General features: G+C 41.3%; 1 protein-coding gene across 8 annotated transcripts in view; it reads right to left on the bottom strand.

Annotated features, from left to right (window-relative positions):
* Positions 1 to 1,157: 1,157 nt before the first annotated feature.
* GNB1L (G protein subunit beta 1 like) overlaps positions 1,158 to 15,070 on the bottom strand; it is a 55,412-nt gene continuing 41,499 nt past the window's right edge. For 7 of the 8 annotated variants that reach the window (XM_039505706.1, XM_039505712.1, XM_039505713.1 and 4 more), the window contains 3 exons: positions 14,132 to 14,230; positions 7,428 to 7,643; positions 1,158 to 1,869 (listed from right to left, as the gene is read on the bottom strand). In XM_039505706.1, the coding sequence (XP_039361640.1) occupies positions 1,561 to 1,869; positions 7,428 to 7,643; positions 14,132 to 14,230 (624 nt within the window). In that variant the 3' untranslated portion in view covers positions 1,158 to 1,560. The remainder of the gene's footprint in view (positions 1,870 to 7,427; positions 7,644 to 14,131; positions 14,231 to 15,070) is intronic. The other variant, XM_039505707.1, reaches the window with a different exon arrangement.

Below are 15,070 nucleotides of genomic sequence, written 5' to 3'. Positions count from 1 at the left end.
CAAGATCATCCCTGCATGTACGGTACAGGTGCATTGCAGGCCCAGGTTTTATATTTAGCTTTCGCATCAGGAAGGAACGGTGTCCCTAGCCTCTGTTTGTCAGAGGATGGAGATGGATGGCAGGAGAGAGATCACTTGATCATTGCCTGTTAGGTTCACTCCCTCTGGGGTACCTGGCATTGGCCACTGTCGGTAGACAGATACTGGGCTAGATGGACCTTTGGTCTGACCCAGTACGGCTGTTCTTATGTTCTCATGCATTACACCAGTTTGGTTTTTGAAATGTAGTTCTGAAGTCTTTCGATGCTGCTGTCCAATTCATTTCTGACCAGTTCCTATTTGATGTCCAGCCCCATAAATGGGTAGGGACAAGCATTTTCAATAAAACATCAACAGAACAGCACTGGTATCCCCAAAATCCCCCTTTGCAGAACAGACACTTTTTTTTCTGATGCTAAATATTTCTGATGCCAAGAATCACCTAGCATTTCGAAATTACTCTGTATTTAAAGTCACACTGTTAATTGCTTTTATGTTGTATATATAAGTGCATCTTATTGGCAAACCTTAATTCAGTGGTGAGATTTCCTGGCCTGAGAACAGACTGTTACTGCTCAAATATATTTGAAAAGGAGCATGCTAGTACTGTGCCTTGACTCAAGCAAAAACAATCAACTTTTGGAATGGATTTCAGCTTCCACAACCATGGAGATGACAAACTAAAGGGTTCATTTTCAGGGTAGTGCAGAAGGATTTATCCATGCTATTCCCATTGATGTTCATGGGAGATGTGTAGCCAAATCTCTGGCTCACCATACTGAAAATTTACCCCAAATCTCCAAGGAGAAGGGCGCTAATTGGATTGCTCAGTTTAAATCCTTCTGCTAGTCAGTCTTTGGAAAGGCTTTAGCACTGGCTCTGAAAAAGGCTTTACATAGCTTTACAATGCAGTGCGTGGAAAGATTCCTTTTTCTTTCTATGATTAATTGCGAGGCTTGAGGTGACAGGGGACATAATGAAATTCATAAATGCCAAAAGCCATCCCTAGTCACATTCTTGGCTGTTGGCTTAAGCTAGAAACTGACAGAAGTGTGAACAAATCAAGGTTGGTCTGATAGCTTTTCAGTTATGGGGAAGAAAAAGTAACTGACATGAGAAACTGCTATGGATGGTTTAATGGGTTCAAGTTCACATAAAACTGATTCTTTGCACTTACGTACATTAAGGATCTCAATATGATTTGGAAACCAGTGTACTCTAGACCACACCATGCCTGAGTGACAGCACCTATCTCCATTTTACAGATGAGGAAACTGGCACAAAGTATCAAAACAATTCGCCAAAAGAAGCATGTGGCAGAGGATGCAACAGAATCCATCTCTGCTAGGCCTTTGCCTTAACTGCATGATCATCCATTCTTCCCTTCCTAACATTGGTTTTCCCTTCTACAACAACACATTTTCTATAGGGAATATGTCCTTCTGGGGACTTGCACTCAAACTGCAGATGGTTTAATACTTCCCCATCCCCAGATTTAATCACACAACAATATCTGGTTTATCAGTCCGGCTTTCTAGTTTCCAAAGGACAGTGCAAAGCACCTGAGGTTTGATTATAGATTGACCAGATACTAATGCGGTGGTCTTTGGAGCCAGCTGCCAGCAGTCTTTCACTTGGCCTACTGTGATCTGAGAAGGATACACAGTGGACAGTTGCTGTGTGGTAGTCCAGTATTGCCAAGGGCTTCAGTTTCTTCCAGCCAAAGATCCTGATACGATGATCCCACCCTGCTGTTGCCAGGATCTTCTTGTCCTGGCGGATGGCAACATCAGCAATCCCAGCATTGACGAGTTTGTGTGTTTTCTGAACCTGGGCAATAAAGTTATTTAAAGTGAGTGCAAGATAACAAAATCTTTGTGATTTTAGAGTTAGCAACACACACACACACACAAGTATCAATTTGCCTGTTAGTAGGTATCCCAACTTCTAAGCCACACGTGGGGGTGATGCAATGGTTAGGATAACAGTAGACAGAGACAGAAGACCACAAGAGTCTACCTTCAGCATGGTCTCTTAAAAAAAAAAAAAGTGTCCCTTGTACATTTATTGCAATTTAAATGGTTTCTACTCTGCCATCACTGAAAAACTGGTTTAAGCGAGAATAGTCAGACTATACAGCTTTGCTCTCTCACTCTTGTTATTCTTAGAGATGGGCCTGAGCTGCAAAGTTTAGAGCCACAGCCTTGTTTCCAGACTTCAGGGGTATGCCTATGAAGGGTTTTTGGCCTAGTATTAAACTACCTGCTACTGGTTCCTACGGATGTGGTCCCCTGAATCACCAATAGGCTGTGATGGCACTCTACATAGAGCCCTGAGAAAGGAATGCTTCCAAGAATTAGGTCACAGTGTCAGTAAATCTGTATTTCCAGCACTCATTCCCAGGAGATTTTTGATGCACCCCCTAGTGAGAAGCAGGGGCGGCTCTATGTTTTTTGCCGCCCCAAGCATGGCAGTCAGGCGGCCTTTGGCAGCTTGCCTGCGGGCGGTCCGTTGGTCACGCGGATTCGGCGGCAGCTCTGTGGGTGATCTGCTGGTTCTGCGCCTTCGACGCACCCGCCACCGAATTGCCGCCAGAGCCGTGGGACCGGTGGACCTCCCTCAGGCATGCCGCCGAAGGATACCTTACTACCGCCCTCACAGCAACCGGCACGCTGCCCCCCCAGCTGGCCGCCCCAGGCACACGCTTGCTGCGCTGGTGCCTGGAGCCGCCCCTGGTGAGAAGGGGATTATGAACTAGTTACTGATTTCAAACTTGGGAGCATTTTATTGTTGTTGTTAGAGGATTCTTCGGGTTCACACCTGCGAGGTGCACAACTTGGCCTTAGCAACAGTTGAGAGCAGTTAGCATCCCTAAGGAGCAGGGGCGGCTCTAGGCACCAGCAAAACAAGCTGGTGCCTAGGGCGGCAACATCATCTGGGCCCCCCGCCCCCGGGGGGGCTGGCAGGGGGGCGGGCGGTCCTGCCGCAGCCATGCTGGTCGGAGGTCCACCCGGACCCGGGGGGCGACTGGACCTGCCGCGCAGGCGACTGCGGGGGCGCGGCAGCTGCTCCCGCGGACCTCGCCAGGACTGCGGCGGCGGCATGCAGCCCGGCCGGGACCCCGACCCCGAGCCGCCCGCCGCGGCGGGAGGCCCAGCCGGACCAGCGGACAGCAGTCATGCCCCCACGGAGGTCCCGCTGCCCGCTGGCCCGCTCCGCATGATGACTGGGGCGGCCAAAAAAAAAAGCCCTTGCTAAGGAGATACTGAGCACTTTGCAGGTTTGAGCCCTTAGGGGGAAAAAGTGTTTCAGTTCTGGAGGGGGTGTGAGAGTGCATAGAAAACAGACTTAAGCTGAGTATCAAACTAATAACTATTGTGTTATCACTTAGTGCCAATACTATCATTATTTAGGCAGTGTCAATATATAAGAAAGCTAGTACATTTCAGCACATACATTGAAAAGAGAAAAAGACTTTGGGGGTGTACTCCTACCACAGTGTGCTATAATTTTTATGTATATATTATATATACATGCACACACAACTCCCATTTATACTAGGGGATAACATATAAATTCCTCCATAAACTGAAGTGAGAACACACTCTTCGGGAAGTAACTCGCTTGTAAAGAACACAATAAAACAAACACAGAACTCAACATAATTCAATTTATAGTTCACATAAATTTGTGGGTGGTAGCTGGTTTCCTAAGGTGAAAGTTGTACTGAAGTGATCTTCAAAGTGTATAATTTTCCTCTGCAAAAAGCATTCCATGATACATAATTGGTGCATTATATACAGCACAAGGTCAATTAAAAATCATATTAGTTCCCTAACAAGTCTACTAATGTAGTTAAAATCTAGATCAATCCCTTATTTAAATTATGAAAGTATATACACAATCAAGCTGAGGACACCCCAGCACCTTGCAGGATCAGACCCAAAACAAGTTCCAGCATTTTTAAACCTCTAATAATTATTCAAGAACTAGTTTGCTGTTTATTTTTTTAAGCAGCATTCCAATACCTAAATGATATAGATTAATGCAAATTCCTTAAGAGAATGGTTAATTCAAAACCTGGCATGTGCTTTCTGCATCCACCATACAAAATAAGACAGGAGATGGAGATGTCCTGAAACAGAAAATGAAGAATAAGGATGGTAGATCCAAATGGAAGGAATACTGGAGGCAAGAAAGCAAAATTGGAAGTGTTACTGAGGCCTGGTCTATGCTTAAGTTTTGGCAGCATATCTATGGTGAGTAGCAGTTTGAAAAAAACCTCACCACTAATTAACATGGTTTTGCCATCAAAAGCCCTAGTGTAGATGCAGTTATGCTGGCAAAACGCCCTTTTGCTAGCATAGCTTTTTAGTTCAGGGAATTGATCTAAGCTATGCCGCCAGAACTCTTTTGCTGGTATAAGCGTCTTTCCACAGTGATCCTTTGTCAGTATAGCCATACCGCTATAGCTTTCAACCCTTTCTAGTACACACAAGGATTAAGGCCAGATCTACACTAGACCTACTTTTATACTATACCAGCAAAGCACTTCTAGTGTGTCTGCATTTTATACTCGCAAAACTGCACTTCCACTGGTATAGCTTATTTCAGCTCCCTGAGAGAAATAAACGCTTCCAGGAAAAGTAACATTTTGCTGGTATAACTGTCTACACAAGACGCTTTTGCTGGCACTGCCATGTCAGTCAGGGATCACACCTCCTCACATGCCTGACCAACATAGCTATACCAGCAGAAGTCTGTATGGGAGACCTGGCTTAAGTAACGGAGGTTGTGAACCTGGGCATAACCAAAGCTTAGTTCTGAGAACTGTAGTAGTAATGTCAATAGAAATGGACAAGAGCTGTCCAGAGAAGATAACTGGAATTACATGTCAACAGCAAGTTACGAGTTGACAATGAAGACTGTAATGGTAACGTTCCTTAGTTAAAGAATGGTAAGGAAGTAACAGTATCTGCTAGAGACTCACCAGAACAAGAGGAGAGCCAGGATAAAACTCCTGGTCAAACACTCAGGGAATTAGTAACCTGATGCTGTGGTCAGGGGATTTGAGTGAGCCACCTTAAAAGCTCATGGGCAATGAATGTAATAAAAAAACACAGCAGCAAAGTTTCCAAAGTAGAAAACCATTTCAGGATCCAGAAAGGAAAGAATCGAACCAAAGATCTGGATTCTATGCTTTCAGCCAATCATGGCCAAGGTTAGTCACATATCCTAACAACTATGGCCTGAGTCTTTGACCTGCCACTCCCTTTTCACTCTGGAGAGACTTTTTTTTTTTTTAATAATCCACCTGTAAACACGTATTCCCTCAAGCCCTGCCCTTGTTCTGGGCCCTTGTTCAAGCCATCTAGCCAAGAAGGCAGCAGCAACACTGAGCTTTTAAAGCCTAAAGAGACAAGAAAAACAAATTTTCTGATGGTTTACATTGTGGTTTGTTGAATCTTCCTTTTCATTACATAACAAGAACAAGGTGGAGTTTATGAGCAGTAAAGAGCTTTTGCAATTATTGAATGCCTCAGCTCTGCTTTGCTGATTAATCACTCGCAAAAGCTGTTTATTGCCTTCTGTATTCCTCTGCCACAAACATTATCCCTTAATTATACTATCTCATCCAAATCAGAAACCTCATAACCAATCCAGCCATTCACTGACACTGATGACTTCAGCAATTTACTGGTACCAGACAATACGCCAGCTTCTCTCCTGGGGATAAGCCATGTAGTTAGCTTCATCGTCTTTTCACTGCCACACTGGAACACCGCCACATAAAACAGCAGAGCAGTGCCATCATTGCATCATTATTTCTCCAAAGGCAGATAGCTATGCACCAAGTTTAGTTATTAAAACTTTTTAGAGTAAAAATAGTGTGCCACTGAGTGGCTTTCCAAATACTACCATTACCTCAGGTACCTGGAATGTCAGGAAAAATCCCCATCTGGTTTGTGTTATTAATGCAACAGTGGAAAAAAACTTAATCTGTGTCCTTGACTATTTCTAGCAGTCGTGTGGGAGACACATTTTATTTATTTTATTAGTGGATTCACACTATGCATGAAGTGAAAAATGTTATTTATGGCTTAATACTGTGCACTTAAATAGCACTTCATCCAAGGAAAACTACTGTCAGTTAAAGCTGCAGTAATCAACTGTGCATCTACTGGGAATATAGATTTGGAACTACAGCCCATTAAAAAAACCAAACCTGAAATACCCTCAGGTGAACAACTTCAGAGTTTATTCATCCCTCGCATCACACCTGTAGTCTCCCATTAAGGTTAATTCATAACACAACTGAGAGGATATTGTGAGGGAAACACCCCTTTCTTTCCTGCTTGATTTATCACAGACTAATGTCAATACAGAAAATCCAGTGTAAGATAGCTATATTGAATAAAAACAAATTCCTCCTTCTCGGATGAAATTCACTTCTCTCTCTACAGTGTGTGCACACAAAGCTGCAGGAAACCCAGGAGCTTGAATAGCAGCTGCTCCTCCTCCAGGAGGCAGTATAAAGGTAGATCCAGTAGCTGCTCCACCAAAGGATCCCTGCAGACTGCTTCACACAGGAGTTGCAAAGGCCCCTCTCTATGACCCTTGCACTCATACGTTGTGAAGAGATACTCAGGCAATGCAGAACGCCTTGTTGGTCCCCTTTACACTTTCATAAATTTTATCCACAATCATCATTTGGCTACTTCTATACTAGAATACCAGATCCTAGAATTTCTACCAGTCACCATCATTACGCTCAACTGGTTTCTTAGGCCACAGCCTACGTAAGCGGAGTGTTCTAGTACCTAAACTGACATTAGTAACTTGTTTTCATATCTTAGGTTGAAATTTTCAAAAGGGCTTAAATCCCTGATGTAAGTGATTTTCAGTATTAGTTGGGCAAGTAAATCACTTATTCTAACCATAAACTTTTATTTGTAACTGTCTTAAAATGTTTCTCTTTCCTAAGATAAAGGGAAAACTCTAGGCACTCAAGCAAAATCCTTAGGAAAACAACCCTTTATTTCAATTTACAATAATTTCATTTATTAAGCGCTCTGAGTATTGGACAATAATGTAATGATAAAGAAATTTATAAAAATAGTGACTTGCGGAATGGTAGGCCTATGTGCCAGTTGCTTAAACACAGCTTTGGTAAAACCAGAAACATGTGAAAGGTTTAAAAAAAAATCCCCACCTTTCTTCAACTATAGCCTACCAGCACGGACAGCCTTCTCCTGCATTCTAACCAGTCTGTGATTAATTAGTTAGAGATCTGCAACAACTCCTCTTCATGACTAAATATTTTTTTAGTCTATCCAACTGTTAGTGCAAAGCGGGATAAATGACACAGAGGGGCCGATGATCCTGACCTTTAAATTCTGCTGCTCATCGAGGCTCCAGACGGTAAGCACCTCCTCAGATGAGCCCGAGACCCCCTTCGTCTTTTCAGAGTCAAAGTCAAGGCTCATCACTGGCTCCTGGTGGCAAGCAAGTCGGCTTAATATTTTTCCCCCTGATAAATTCCACAGAATTACTGATCCATCCTCGTAGCCAGCCAGAAGAAAAGGACATGAACCAAAGTCGGGCTGTTCAGAAACAACAAAAAGTTTGACAAGAACTGTTATTTTTCACATCCCCCAGACAGGCTTTAGCCCAAGCACCAAGAAAAGTAATGAAAAAAAACCTAACATTGAAGTGAACAGTGTTAGAGCAGAGAGCTCCAGAAGACTGCCACTACAGGCAACCGCTGGTGCTCCATACATGTTAATTCAGAACAATTACTGTTAAATCATTTCTGAAGTGTCTATCATTGTAGCACATAATTACTTTCCTTCCTGAAAATCTAAACAATTTTCCTCTTTATCACTTGATTCAACCATCATGACCCTCAAAATGTCAGAATCTCATAGTGAGATAGTTCATGGCATAAGCTTGCGTGGGGCTCTTCAGTAAATATTTAGACATAGTAACCAAGTTATAACCAGGCTATCAGAACCAAATTCATTTTGTTCTCAGAAAGTTATTTCCGAATTTTTAAGATAGAATTTTTAAGATAGAATACCAAACTTACATTTTCAACATTTTACCAAGGTGCATGCTCCATTTTCTCACAGAAGTGGGTTTTTATACCACTTTCCAATTTCACCTAATCTCTTGGATTACTTTTGTCCATTTATCCCACTAATTAGCTTCCACTTTCATCTTGCCAAGGTGAAAACACCAATGAGTCCTGCATGCAGATAATTGCTTCAAATGCATGGCACTGTTTAAGACCCAACAGCTAAACCTCTATTTGAAAACCTCTTTGTTAGTTACCAAAGAGTTAACAGAGGTCTGAATCCCACTGTAACCAATTGAGAGATATTTTGATTAATGATGTCACAGGCCAAAGGGCATGGCACCCTGGGCAGACACCTAATTTATTTAAGCCTCTGAAATAACTCAAAGAAGGGAACATTACTGGATTACATGTCACACTTAAGGAAAATATTCATCATTGCACTAGCCAAAAGGCTAATGACCCTGTAATCGGTAACTGGTTATGTGAGCTAGGATGCAAATCCCTAATGAAAAGCAACTGAAAAACAAGCATGTGTAAATGCCAACTTTCATAGGAGAAAAGCTACCAGAATAGGCCCAAGTTTAACACCAGCATGTATAGGGACGTCTTGTCCCAGTAATGCCTATGCTATCTTATTTTATGATTTTCAAACACCTCTCTGTTGATCCTACGTGCCTACTGTGTTTGGTGTTTGATTTTGCAATAAAATTCAAAGACGTTTCCAGAGAATGAATTATCACCTACCATTCTGTGTCACTATATGGGCTTTCTCTCAAATCACCAGAGACTCACTAGCATGACACAAATCTGTACTAGCCAAATCTTCACCGTCTCTATTAATTTTCCAGACTACTCTCACACTAGTTATTAAAACATTCATTTTAGGAGTAGCTAAACAAACAAATAATGGGTGGTCCTGCTAATAAGAGCTCTCCTTGATAAGTGAAGGGAAAGAAAGTGGCCTTTCATTAACGCTTGCAGTTAGAGCCCTGATCCTTTCTTCATAGCCCCAAGATATGCGTTCTTTCAATCTAAGGAAGTGCTCAGTGTGGGAAGGAATCCTGAAGTAAATATCAGGGCTGGCAAAACCACAGAACTGGAGTGAAAGTGGCCTGTAAAAACAACAAGAAAACAAAGCAAAATCCCCCGCACCTATCTTCTGAAGGGGCAGCGCCCAGGGATGTGTGTGTGTGATCTCCTTAGCTGACCTTGGCTCTAAATGAAGGCTGGGATCCTGTGGATGCCACAGCCTTTACATGACAGAGTCCCCTTCTTCTGCAAAGGCAAGGCTTGGCTTGTTCTCTGGTTGGAACTGTCCACTATGAGATGCTCATACAATGAATGAGCACCAGCACATGACTCTTCAAGAGCAATTCTCTCCAAGATGTGGATAACTTTTGCTAGTCAATAAAGCAAGATATCTATGGGCCAGCTTGTCAGGTCCTTTGTCTTTTTCATAATTTAATGAGCAAATGTTTACAGGTGCTTATCACCCTGCAGTTCCCACTGAGAATACTAGGAACTTCTGGGTGCTGAGCATTTTAGGAAAATGTGGCCCCAAGGTTTTGGTTTTCTTCGTGAAAATAACGACTATGAACTGACTATAGCCAAAACTGGTCTCATTTAAAAATAAACAAAGTTTTGCATGAAGAGGAGAATGTTTGTACCGGGTAATACAAATTACATGAAGTTTCATATTTGAACAAATATACATGCTTGTGTATGTGAAAAGTTATGATATAGTTATTGAAATCAGCTGGATTTCTAGGTCTGATCCCTTACTTACAAAGCAGTAAATCACAATAACCTATTTGCTTCAGTAATGGGTCCCATTAAAGAAAAATCTTCAGCTCTCATCTTCTGGTTTCAGGGGAAATTGGGTTTTTTTTTTTTTTTTTTTTTTAATAAATAAGTCATATTTTTTTGTCTTAAGCAGAACATTTTGTTGTTTTTGCATTTGGATAATTGTCAAGGAAGGAAGAAAAGGTGATCCGCTGTCAACTCGGCAGGAATAATTGCTATAGTTTATATAAAGCAATAACTCTGCATTTCCAGTTTCTACATGTATTATTCTTGTTCAATTTTTGTTTGTTTGTCCCATTACGCAAGATGGTGCCTTTCCCAGGGAGAGCAAAAAATAAATTTAAGGGAAGACATCCTCACTCTTGCAAATCCTACCACACCCAGTTAATAATGTCTGGAAGGTGTGAAGCGCAACAGACAATCACTGTGTATCATTTGCATTTATGAATATGCTCCTTTGTGAGGGGAAAAATACTGGTCTCAATCATGGATCAATATTTATAAATATAGATTTAGTAAAATGAGATCTTAATTTTTACTCTGCCCTCGACAAGACAAAATATGCTGATGCCTGCTCTTTAATTGCTTAGGAGAAGCCAATGACTCTTAAACAACAAGTCTAACCTAAGCCTCAATTTCCTCCCACTCTACAGCTCAGTTTCAAAAGCTGTTCCCAGTAGGGGTATTATTTCACTGATTCACAGAGCATTTTTGAACTAGCATGCAGGAGGATAGGATACATGGAATGGTGTTCATTTAGTCTGTGGTTTTACTGCAGAGGCTCACAATGAGAAAACCCATCAGGACGCTTCTAATGAAAGCACGAAACTGAAGGAGAAGTATTTTCACTATAAAAAACAATAATTATAAGAATTAGAGTTTCTTCCATCCCAGGACTTCCAATAGTGTTACAAACACGAATGAATTAAACCTACACTCTATCAAATGCTGAGCTGAGCATTTATTAGACCTTTTAAATCATAGAAACATAGACTTTAAGGTCAGAAGGGACCATTATGATCATCTAGTCTGACCTCCTGCACAATGCAGGCCACAGAATCTCACCCACCCACTCCTGTATCAAACCTGTGTCTGAGCCATTGAAGTCCTCAAATCATGGTTTAAAGACTTCAAGGTGCAGAGAATCTTCCAGCAAGTGACCTGTGCCCCACGCTGCAGAGGAAGGCAAAACCCCCCCAGGGCTTCTGCCAATCTGCCCTGGAGGAAAATTCCTTCCCGACCCCAAATATGGCGATCAGCTAAACCCTGAGCATGTGGGCAAGACTCACCAGCCAGCACCCAGGAAAGAATTCTCTGTAGTAACTCAGATCCCATCCCATCTAACATCGTATCACAAACCATTGGGCATATTTACTGCTAGTAGTCAAAGACGAATTAATTGCCAAAATTAGGCTATCCCATCATACCATCCCCTCCAAAAACTTATCAAGCTTAGTCTTGAAGCCAGATATGTCTTTTGCCCCCACTACTCCCCTTGGAAGGCTGTTCCAGAACTTCACTCCTCTGATGGTTAGAAATTTTCATCTAATTTCAAGTCTAAACTTTCTGATAGCCAGTTTATATCCATTTGTTCTTGTGTCCACATTGGTACGGAGCTTAAATAATTCCTCTCCCTCCCTGGTATTTATTCCTCTGATATATTTATAGAAAGCAATCATATCTCGCCTCAGTCTTCTTTTAGTTAGGCTAAACAAGCCAAGCTCTTTGAGTCTCCTTTCATATGACATGTTTTCCATTCCTCGAATTATCCTAGTAGCCCCTCTCTGAATCTGTTCTAGTTTGAATTCATCCTTCTTAAACATGGGAGACCAAAACTGCACACAGTATTCCAGATGAGGTCTCACCAGTGCCTTGTATAATGGTACTAACACCTCCTTATCTCTACTGGAAATACCTCACTTGATGCTCATAGTCATCCTGTGATCAACCAATACTCTGAGGTCCTTCTCCTCTTCTGTTACTTCTAACTGATGTCTCCCCAGCTTGTAACAATAGTTCTTGTTATTAATCCCTAAATGCATGACCTTGCACTTTTCACTATTAGATTTCATCCTGTTACTATTACTCCAGTTTAAAGGTCATCCAGATCTTCCTGTATGATATCCCGGTCCTTCTCTGTATTACAATACCTCCCAGCTTTGTGTCATCTGCAAACTTTATTAGCACATTCCCACTTTTTGTGCCAAGGTCAGCAATAAAAAGATTAAATAAGTTTGGTACCAAAACAGATCCCTGAGGAACTCCACTAATAATCTCCCTCCAGCCTAACAATTCACCTTTCAGTATGACCCGTTGTAGTCTCCCCTTTAACCAGCTCCTTATCCACCTTTCAATTTTCATATTGATCCTCACCTTTTCCAATTTAGCTAATAATTCCCCATGTGGAACCATATCAAATGCCTTACTGAAATCGAGGTAAATTAGATCCACTACGTTTCCTTTGTCTAAAAAATCTGTTACCTTCTCAAAGAAGGAGATCAGGTTGGTTTGGCACGATCTACCTTTTGTAAAACCATGTTGTATTTTGTCCCAATTACCATCAACCTCAATGTCCTTGACTACTTTTTCCTTCAAAATTTTTTCCAAGACCTTGCATACTACAGATGTCAAACTGACAGGCCTGTAGTTGCCCGGATCACTTTTTTTTTTTCCCTTTCTTAAAGATAGGAACTGTGTTAGCAATTCTCCAGTCATACAGTACAACCCGAGTTTACAGATTCATTAAAAATTCTTGCTAATGAGCTTGCAATTTCCTGTGCCAGTTCCTTTAATATTCTTGGATGAAGATTATCTGGGACCGCCGATTTCACCCCATTAAACTGTTTGATTTTGGCTTCTATCTCGGATGTGGTAATATCTACCTCCATATCCTCATTCCTATTTGTCATCCTACCATTATCCCTAAGCTCCTCATTAGCCTCATTAAAGACTGAGGCAAACTATTTGTTCAGATATTGGGCCATGCCTAGATTATCCTTAACCTCCACTCCATCCTCAGTGTTTAGCGATCCCACTTCTTTCTTTGTTTTCTTCTTATTTATATGGCTATAGAACCTTTTACTATTGGTTCTAATTCCCTTTGCAAGGTCCAACTCTACATGGCTTTTGGCCTTTCTAACTTTATCCCTACATGTTGTGACCTCAGTAAGGTAGCTTTCCTTGCTGATCACTCCCATCTTCCACTCCTTGTAGGCTTTCTGCTTTTTCTTAAATCTTATTTGGCTTAATAACAATGCAGCAGTACCATTTTAATTTATTTCTGATTGTACATTAATCCTTAAACCGCCATGGGTTAGATCTATGGGCCCATATTCATTTGGCTGAGGTCCATAGCAAAACTCTTTTTTGATTTCAAGGGAAGCAGGATTTTGCACACTAAAGCCCCATTCCCACATCTGCTTCATAAGGCGTTTCCTTTCATGCAAGTCAATGGGAATTTTGAGTGTGGAGCAATGGTAGGACCCGATTGCAAGCATTTGATAATTTGTAAATAATTTCCAATGATGTAGCACTAACAAACACTGTGAGGGAATGTGGTCTAAGTGGTTAGAGTAGGGAATTATGAATCAGGATTTCTATTCCCACTGCAGCCACAACTACACTGGGATTTAGGGCAAATCACAAACTTTCTTTTCCTCAGTTGGGCTATGATACCTACCTTATAATTACAAAGACTTTTAAAAATAATTGTTTTATTTCTATTTTTCATCCAACGTAAATACGAGGCGTAAGCTTTTGTCCATATGCCATGTCTAGAATAAAAAATGTTCAATGACCTATTTTCTTAGTGGATAAGTGCAACCTATCATTAAAATTGCTATCTACTTCTTAAACACCCCAATCACTTCTCATCACCCTTTTTTATAATGAGAGATCATATCAAAAGATTGGCTTTTGTACTCGCTCATTTTCTTCTTGACTGATGCAAAAACATTGCTTCTATTCTAAGGCTGCAAAGCCTCCAGTAAGCATTTGCAAGTCATGTACCTTCCATTAAAGCTTGGATTACTCAGAAAATTACACTGAGGATGTTCACAAGTATCTGCCTCCCCAACCCCGCTCCCTTTATAGTATATTACTTGATTGTTTGACAATAAATCAAAACCTGAGTGAAGAATGATTTATATGCTCCGTATAAAACGAAGCACAGGGAAAACATTTCACAATTAGCAGGCCTGGTTACCTTACCTGCCATAGCTTCAGACACATGGGCATGCCCGGTTTGGCATCCGCCTCTGGCTTCAAGGTACAGACTGACGTCTTGGATGGCAGCTCCAAAACCTGAACCTGACATTAGGTAAGCAAGTTTATTTGGTCAGGCTCCAGGTTACAATTTTGCTGCACAAACATAACTCTTATAAAGTGATTAAGGCTGGGTGTAAGCTCTTTGATTTTTTTTAAACACACTCTCTAGAGGGGAATTTGGGAAGGAGTCTTAAATCTAAGCAGGATTTAAGTTGTTTTTGGAAGCCTGATAGCTATAGTATCCTTATCTACATAGACACATTGTTTTATAAGAGAATGAAACAAAGTTGTTGGGATATAACACCACTTCCTCTTCCACTTTCTGCTATTTCCTCCTTATTTTGCAATCATCTCCAATACAACTGGATGTTAATGCAGGCTGATTTTATTTTTAAAAATCTTCCTTTTTCTCCCCTTGTTTCCTCTTCCTTTATTTTTGTTGTTAAACATGTCTGTTAATACAAGTATCCACTAATGAATGTATCTCATCCTCATCCCTTCCATTACAGCTGCACGATGGTCATGTATGGGGGTACAGTGTCATACTGATTTCACACAGTTTTTTCCTCTGGCTGAGTCTACACTAGCAAAATTCAGATCCATAATTCTCCACTGGTGCAAGCTGTAGCACTGACACGACACAGGAATTTTTATTACCATATAGCCTGACTCTATTTTGAATAGGGTCAAACATCACTGTGTTAAATACTTGTCCCTTGTCTACACAACAGCATCCACCATTGCTCGCAGTGCAGTTCCACTGCAGTGCTGTGGGAAAGGCAGTGCTGTAAAATCTGGGGAGTCTAGCTGTGCAATATGTCTTGGGATGCATGTTGGGGCAATAGAAAAGACAGTTACCTTTTCCGGAACTGGTGTTCTTCG

The sequence above is a fragment of the Mauremys reevesii genome, linkage group 18 (genome assembly GCF_016161935.1).
Source record: "Mauremys reevesii isolate NIE-2019 linkage group 18, ASM1616193v1, whole genome shotgun sequence".
NCBI classification, from domain to species: domain Eukaryota; kingdom Metazoa; phylum Chordata; order Testudines; family Geoemydidae; genus Mauremys; species Mauremys reevesii.
This window is presented reverse-complemented; position numbering and strand designations above follow the sequence as displayed.